Genomic DNA, 8,616 nt, shown 5'->3' on the forward strand with positions numbered 1-8,616 from the left:
AAAATTATATGTGATATTTTCTACAACATGACACTATACCGAACCGTATATTAAAATAGTATCAGTTACCTGCATCTTACTTATAATCCTGTAATCACAGACTGATAGTCATGGGTCATGCGGAACACAAAAATCCGACATCTGCTGTTTTTATCCATGGTGGCCCAAGTTTAACTAGGGTATAGTCAGCTATTTTGTGTCGGTCAAGTCGGCATACTACATTTTTTATACAGTATATCACCCCAACTAGCAGATAAATCACACATTTCGCGGATGAAATAAGAATAATACGATTTTGGTATTCATATGAACATACTCTCGGCCAAAGGGACAGACTCGAAATGTATTTATGTGAAACTTTGCTATGACTCCACAGCCTTTCTGTTGTTCTATCTTGTATATATATACTGATTATCAACTCTGAATATTGAAAATATTTATCCATATATTATAACCCGTGTAACATCTATTGTTTTTAAAAAATATTTTGCAGTAGACTAATGTATTTTTAACACTATGGCGACAAGATCAAGAACTTCAGTGAAAAATGTTCAAAATGAAAACTCTACCTCAAGTCAAGGTATGAATGATTTGATTCATTTCATTGAGATTTTTGTTTATTTTTCCGGCTACTAATGTAATTTAGTTGGAAAAGGGAATGTGTTTTTCGGGGTAAGTTGGTAGGTTGATAGATTCACCTGATATGTTTTGTGGTGAGGTATATCTATGCTCATTACTTTTGCTATTGCACAATTGCTATTTTAAGTCAGTAACTGAATTTTTCAAAATTTTGATGTCAACACTATCTGGTTACTACTACTTGTTGACTAGGTGTTTATGGGTGATTCATACTGAATTATATTTTCTGATCTATACCTTTGTGAGCTTACAAATGTTACGATGAACGAAACTCTCTTGAGATTCATCAAGTTTTATGAGTATAAATGATTCTTTTGGAATTCCAATTCTAGATTCATGTATACATACTAAGGCGGATGCATTTGTGTTACTATCATTTATACTCATGTGTATCATTTATACTCGTGTGTATATTGATAACTATATCTTCAACATGGGAAAGTCTTATCTGATTATAGTGTTAAGAATCTTCTTAATATTATATAACCGAACAAGCATGTATCTTGTGTTGTATCCTAACTCAAATATATGAATTTTGAATCATAACTTTCACCAGGCCATTTCAAACAAATAACAAGTTCACTTGTATCATTTATATAGCAATGAATCATTAAAGGATGAATCCCAACTAGTTCATGTGATAGTATTGTAAAATAGGAGAGAAGTAGAAAAAACTTATCAACAGCTGACTTAGCAAGAAAAGGTTAATGGACTTTGTGCTTATGCTGTAAGACTTTGTACCTGTTGTCTTTGATTAAGAATTATTGTGCAACAGGATATAATTGTAGATGGAGGTGTAATGTAAGCTATACTTTAATGAAATTAGAGCCTTTTTTATACAGAAATTGTAAATTATTAGTACTTTTGTATAGATTTACTAGTGTAATTTACTATTATTTACTGTTATTGTGGCAGATTGGTATTATTATTGATCTGCCTCGTTTTGTATATTTCTTATATAAGAAGAAAGTTTTAAGATAGTTATGTATGTATATATATATATATATATACAAAGGAAATAGGCAGGATATTTGAGAATTCAAGTTTGGGTGAAGCATAGTATATTATAGTAGATGTAGTATGTAGATCAACTCAGATACACACAGTTATGATATTCAACATACCTTATGTGAATTGTAATTAAAAGAACATCAAGTCGAAAAACAAACGAAAAAATAAAATTCAGAAAAAATCAGCAAATCAAACTATATTATTTGCATTCATGGTTTAAAAAACCTTTGGTGTTGAATTTTATATAAAATTTGTAATCGAGTTGAGGTATTGTAAAATGTCCAAAAACAAATCTCATCGCTGATTAACTACCGTAGTTGTTAATATGCTTTAAAAATTTTGTAATAAATTGTGTACTCCATTGATTAAAAGGATGATACATGATGACATCCATTGCTTCTAACTTACCGGTAGTAATAAAATGTGTTGTCTAGCCTCATGCTTGGCGTTCTGATTTATCCTTTTTTCTCGTCTTTTTTTCACTTTTGCTGTATATATTAATGATTGCAATAAGCAAATATCATGGAATATAGTCGTAATTTATTAGCTCAACTTAGAAATAACTATTGGCGATCTAGAACACCAGTTCTTCCGATCTATGCAACTCCTGAAAAACTTGATAAAAATGCCAATATGCATGATGATTATAAACTATTAGTGGAAAGCAGTGACACAACAACTTTGAAAAGACAAAGATCACAAGCTTTAGAAAATGGTACACCCAGTTTTGGTTAAGATTATGAAAACAAGGTCATTTCCTAGTGTTCCCTGTGAAGAGTGACTTCTGGTGATCACTTCAACAAATAATAATCGAATTAACTAAAATTTTATTTTATTAGTGGTAGGTAGCCCTTGGTTGTAGATATAAGATATCTTTTTGTATTTATCTTGACCACGGCCTCTAGTCTGTTTACTAGCACAGGTAGACTGAGAATATTTATAAAGTCAATCACACCAGTGGTTTCGTCAACCACTTCTCACACATAACCCCATATGATCCTACACGTGAATCTACGTAAGGTTATCGTTTGTTTCTAATGCTCATCATGATGCACCAACCCATGAGCATTGAAATTGACGATATTCGTAACAAAGGCAGGATCAACTTGCAGATAATTACATAATTGCCTAGCAACCACTATTAAGTTATTTTAAACACAAACATGTTGTTTTACTAAAAAAAGCTTTGCTGTTATCTCAATTCCGTTCTGCTGTGTAGAATTGCCATTTTGTTGTAGAAATTCTATTGCATTAGTGTACAGTCACCTAGCCACCCTACATTCACCTAGCTAGCATTATTTGCAACAAACTAATTAAGCTCCCTTGTGTTTCAGGAAATCTCGATTTTCAACTGCAGAATGACACAATAGTAGAACAAAAACAGAAAGAGAGGGAAGCAAGAAAACATCTTGTTTTATGGAAAAAACCACTGAGAACTCTTCAATATTTTTTCTTAGAATGTATTCTACAAACTAAGAATTGGATTGTCAGGTATAAATGTTTAAATATATGAATTCTAGAATAATTTACTGTTATATAACATTCTTGTGGGATGCTATTCATTTTGATATAACATGTTTATGATTGAATACATAAAAATTCACAAAACGGACCCAAAAAATACAACTTTGCTTAGATGCCGAGCTTTTTGTATATACAATATGTTTTTAAATGTTAGGGTTAGTACTGCTAAACTGGCCAATTGTATATCTATCATTAACGTAATAATGGATATGTTCCCAAATTTTTAGAATATTATGAATTAGGTAACTTTCACACATCCCGATATTATAAAACCTATTGGTGAAAGATTGGATGAGGTGACTCAAAGTCTATAACGCCACAGTAGAACCAAATTAGCTTGTGTCATGTACTCACATTTCAATGGAAATTTTTGTGAATTTCAGATCTGTACAGCCAAACCTAAAAATGGGCAAAGGCATTACCTAAATACAAACTATTACCAGGTACAGTTTCGAAACCCAGATTGAAAGATGGCCCTTGGGCCAAAGTGAGGGAAAATTTAAAAAGTTTATTACTGAGAAATATGACATATGCTACGTTGGTTTTACTGTGGCGGTAAAGTTAATTGTTTGTAAAAAAATTGAAAAACATTGTCCCAGAATGATCTTTTAATGATTATTGCAATAGCTTCAGCATAACAAATCGTAACAATTTATTAATTCAATCATTCGATATTGTTCAATGTCCTATTCACGATTCTGGGTGTGACCTCCAACCCCGTTTTCAGGCTTTTGAATGGAATTGTATTTATTTTCAGATTACGAACAAAGAAACGAACCCTTTCTGCAATTTTCTTACTCGCTGCGATATTTTTAATTTTATATTATTTTGATGGTCCGCACATGACAGTGAGTTGATTTATTATTTCTATAGTAGAATTTTTGAGAGTATAATTATCAAAGTTATATGCAAGAAGTCACAGAGACGTTAAAAACTAGAAATATCAGAAATTTGTGCAGTTTGGCATTGATTACTGCCTTTGTTTACACTTTGAATAGAATAATGACATTGGGTGCCTGGCATATAATTAATACAAAAATAGCTGTAAGCAAAAATCTAACAACGGTACTGATCTTAACCAAATCGATTTTTATGGAAACAGGCCTGAATACAAAGAACTCTGACAGTAGGACAACACCTTATTGCCACCTTTTTTATATCTAATGTCTCTTGCAACTCGATTCATTCATATTATCTCACTATAACTAATCTTTATTTATTTCCAGTATTTTCATAAATGGCAAAAGACAATTTTGTGGTGTGGATACTGGATAGGACTTGGAATTTTATCTTCAGTTGGTCTTGGAACTGGTCTTCACACATTCCTTCTATATCTCGGTCCTCATATTGCTGCTGTCACTCTGGCAGCTTTTGAATGCATGTCTGTTCAGTTTCCTGAACCTCCCTATCCAGATCAGTAAGTTCCATTATTATATTTTTGTATCATATGTCTTATTTTAGGTGTACTTGTACATAGGTATTTGGTTCTGATAATATGGGCCTAGCCCAATAATGGATGTTATAATTTTTTTTTGTGTTCTATTTCTATAACATTATTGTCAGAATTGTCATTACCATAGTCCATAGTTACAATGCTGGTATTTATAACATTGCAAAAAAAGTGTTAATAGCTGATACCTGCTCGACAAACAGATTTAAGTTCATCCTCTCTAATATTTAATGAAGATAGGAATTACCGTACATATTTGTCCCGACATTATGGTACATTACTACTGTCTCTGGTACATTGATTACATCAGTTGTTCTTTTTATTTAGAATTGTTTGTCCTGAAAAAATGGAAGAATTTATGACAATTTGGACCATTATAAGTAAAGTAAGATTAGAAGCTTTTATGTGGGTAAGTATTGTATTGTCATCTTCTCACAACATTTTTAAAATTGAAACATATTTACCGAGAATTTTTTTAATAATCGCAGGGTTTCGGTACAGCAATCGGAGAACTTCCTCCATATTTCATGGCAAGAGCAGCTCGACTTACAGGAGTTGATCCAGATGATGAGGATTATGAGGAAGCACTCGCACAAGAAGAGGAGGAGAATCCTCACTCACTCAGTTCAAAAGCAAAGCTTGCAGTCAAGAATCTTATACAAAGAGCAGGATTTTTAGGAATCATGCTTTGTGCATCGGTTAGTGTTCATAATAAACAGTATATTTTATAGTATTATACCATATTACAGCGACCGGCAATCTGTGGCTCCGGAGCCACATGCTGTGCCCTTTGTTTTCAGAGCTGCGGCTCCTGTGAATCAAAGTGGTTACAGTAGTTTTTTGTTAGAAGCAGTAGTGGATTCAATGAAAGTTTTGAGCATAAAGTCCATTACTACTCAACTAACTACACATCACAGAAGGTGTAAGTCGAGAGCGGAAAAATTAGGTCCCGTTAAGAAGGTGATTCAAATCTGTCAAAACGGACATTTTCATTTTACAATTCTTTTTCACATCGTCGTAAACTAAATTATGCATCATTTGTAATTTATTTGGTTCTTCTTAGTAAGAACTAGAATATTGCACAATAAGTGGTTTTCCGAAAGTTTTAATAAAATAGCCAATGACATTAGAGTAGATGTTGCGGAGTAGGTTTGAATATCACAAAAAGAATGCTAAAGGTTGCTGACCCGTGCTATATATGTTGCGGCTCCAAGTAGGTTTGAGTTCGACGAAAAGAATGCCGAATGGCTCCTTCAATGCTAAAGGTTGCCGACCCATGCTATTCTATATTATATACATGTGTATTGATATTAAACAGGCGTTTCATGCTTATGAAAGCAGTATATCATTTCCATAAGCAAGCAGGTTTTTTTCAAATCAGAATTTGCCTATGATAATGTAAAAGACCAGCAATAATTTTGTTCTGTAATAATTAACTCATTTGTTTCAGATTCCAAATCCACTCTTCGATCTTGCGGGCATCACCTGTGGTCATTTTCTTGTGCCTTTTGCAACATTTTTTGGAGCCACTGTCATAGGGAAAGCAGTTATTAAGATGCATATTCAGAAGATATTTGTAGTTTTAACATTCAGCGAACATCACGTCGATGCACTTGTTGATTGGATTGGATATTTTCCTAAATTTGGGCCTTCATTACAAGCACCATTCCGAGAGTTTTTACGAAAGCAAAAAGCGAATTTACATCGGCCTGTTGGTACACATGTGGAATCTGTAAGTGGCATTTTTGTTAAATCTTTTGTCAAGTCGTTCTCATTGGGCTTGGCTGAATCCATTTTTTGCTTTGGTAGTATTTTGATTGAAAAAGTATACAAATAACAATTTTGTACCAACTATGGGTATCTCAAAAATGTCATGTGCCAAAATATTATATCAATCCCAATTCCCAACCCAAAACATGGCACGAATCCCAACTTCATATTGTTACTCCAACCATTTGCTTCACAATATAATTTACCTTAAATTTGGATAATAGGAGAAGAGGTTCAAGTGTAACAAAATGGGACAAATGCTAAATATGGGACAAGCGTGGGACATGACATTTGTAAGACATCAAAAAATCAAAATTAGGCATTGCTATGTGTTGTATTGTTAGTTGTTTATGGGATATTTGCCACAGAGAGACTATATTGTTACCCTGATGTGAATGTCAGTTCCTTTCAGTAAACTTGAGGGTTTGTTTGCTTGTAAACTAATAGATAATATACCATAAACATTATTACAAAATTATTATTATTCGTTCATTTGTTGTAAAAAATCCATCAAATTATTAGGTTCCCATGCCAATTGTTCAACTTTTTGGATAGATTTTCTTTCATTTATTTTAACTATTTTTCAGTCTCAAAGTTGGTTGCAGTGGGTGTTCGAAAAGTTGGTCATCATCATGATTTTATATTTTGTATTATCAATCATAAATTCTACTGCACAATCCTTCATGGCAAGATTGCAACGACTGAAAAGAGAAGAAAAGGATAAAAAGGCTCAAGAATAGTGGTGCTAAAGAACTTTTTTTTTATCATAGATTAAGAAAGAATACTTAGAATATAGAAAACGGAAGTGTACTACTAATTCAATAAACTAATATCTAAATGCAAGCCATTTTTTTCAAAAATCAAGAAATCATAGATATTTTATGGGAGTTTTTTTGATTGGTGTTCAAGTGAGGACACAAGAACTTGCCTAAAAAGGAAAAATTCTAATCATTTAAGAATTGCTGCTAGCTACAATTAAGAACTATCAATAGAAGGCATTCATTAAAGACATTAACACCACAGGTCCAATTGGCGCTAGACCACAAATTCATGCAACCAATAACTGTGTTATACATGGACGGTACTTCGTAATTTACTCTTGATCATGAAAAAAGATTTCAGGAAGTCCATGATGTGGCCTATTTTGACTGCGTACTCCAATATATTTTGTGTTTTAATGTTTCATTTTGATATTTTATCAAATTGTGTTCTGATAGATGATATACTTTTTAGTAAGGTATGCTTCCGAAAGTGATATCTCAGTAAATTGTGTGTAGTTTTATCAAGGGCATTTTTATCACACTATACATTAATAAGTTGAAAATTGCGACCATGACGTGCATTTCGAATGAAGTCTACATATTACTGTGTGCAGAATTTAATAATATTCAGAACATTTTTTGTCTTTTAAAATTTTTTCCCACTGCTGCAGTTACACAGATATACTTTTTGGTATGTGGTATAGCATGTAGTACTGTGCAATATCCTAAATAAACAGTTCAAATAATATAATTAATAGTAAGTTCAATGACCAACCTAATTTTGAAAACACTTTTGTCCAAAGAAGTTCTTGATAATCGCTACTCAGATAATTTTTGATTGAACAATTTCTAGAAAGAATGGCGTTTCCAAACTGTCCATTTTGAATATTCTGTATAAAGTATATATGAGCGACTTTTTGATTTCAAGTTTTTAGTCCAGCTTATGGTGTTCTGCCTAGATGCATGTACCCAAGATTACAGTTGCTCAAAGTTACTTATGGCAAAATTAATCCATCCAAGTGTTTTGGATTTGCCGAACTATGCACATTTATGTCTCCAAATTGTGGAATTTTTGTTTTGAAGTTGTGTTTATTTGCCAATTTAATTTGTGTGTACTGCGTTTATTTATATGGTAGTCTAACTTACAAGGGAGCATGTTGTCTTAGAATCTTATTTGTTGCATCAGGTGGTTATTAAAAGACTTCATTTTGTGTCTGTTTTGTTTATGTACTGCTTTTCTTTCATTCGAACTCTCCCACGTAAAGGTGGATGCTTAAGATGGATAATTAATTTAGCCATGGAAACAAGACTTCAACCTTATACAAGCAAGCCAGAAAATAGGATGTTAGGACATGAAGTTGAAGCAGTGGCGGCGCGTCAATAGGGCCAACCGGGGCAATGCCCCGGTTGTTTTTTCGGTATAATAAAAAATATTCGAAAAATACCTCAATATCGGTTGCA

General features: G+C 32.8%; 1 protein-coding gene across 1 annotated transcript; it reads left to right on the forward strand.

Moving 5' to 3' along the window:
* The first annotated feature begins 430 nt into the window (after window positions 1-430).
* LOC144425668 (vacuole membrane protein 1-like) lies at window positions 431-8,366 on the forward strand. Its single transcript, XM_078115162.1, has 8 exons — window positions 431-580; window positions 2,985-3,141; window positions 3,932-4,022; window positions 4,401-4,591; window positions 4,952-5,033; window positions 5,113-5,322; window positions 6,075-6,356; window positions 6,982-8,366. The coding sequence occupies exons 1-8, from the start codon at window positions 517-519 to the stop codon at window positions 7,132-7,134; spliced, it is 1,230 nt and encodes a 409-aa protein (XP_077971288.1). The 5' UTR covers window positions 431-516; the 3' UTR covers window positions 7,135-8,366.
* Window positions 8,367-8,616: the final 250 nt, after the last annotated feature.

Source organism: Styela clava, chromosome 8 (assembly GCF_964204865.1).
Source record: "Styela clava chromosome 8, kaStyClav1.hap1.2, whole genome shotgun sequence".
Classification (NCBI taxonomy): Eukaryota; Metazoa; Chordata; class Ascidiacea; order Stolidobranchia; family Styelidae; genus Styela; species Styela clava.

Coding starts and splice junctions, on each gene's coding strand:
- LOC144425668 (XM_078115162.1), top strand. CDS start 517: ATGGCGACAAGATCAAGAACTTCAGTGAAAAATGTTCAAAATGAAAAC. Junction 4,023..4,400: donor TTGATGGTCCGCACATGACA/GTGAGTTGATTT, acceptor ATTTATTTCCAG/TATTTTCATAAATGGCAAAA. Junction 6,357..6,981: donor TTGGTACACATGTGGAATCT/GTAAGTGGCATT, acceptor ACTATTTTTCAG/TCTCAAAGTTGGTTGCAGTG.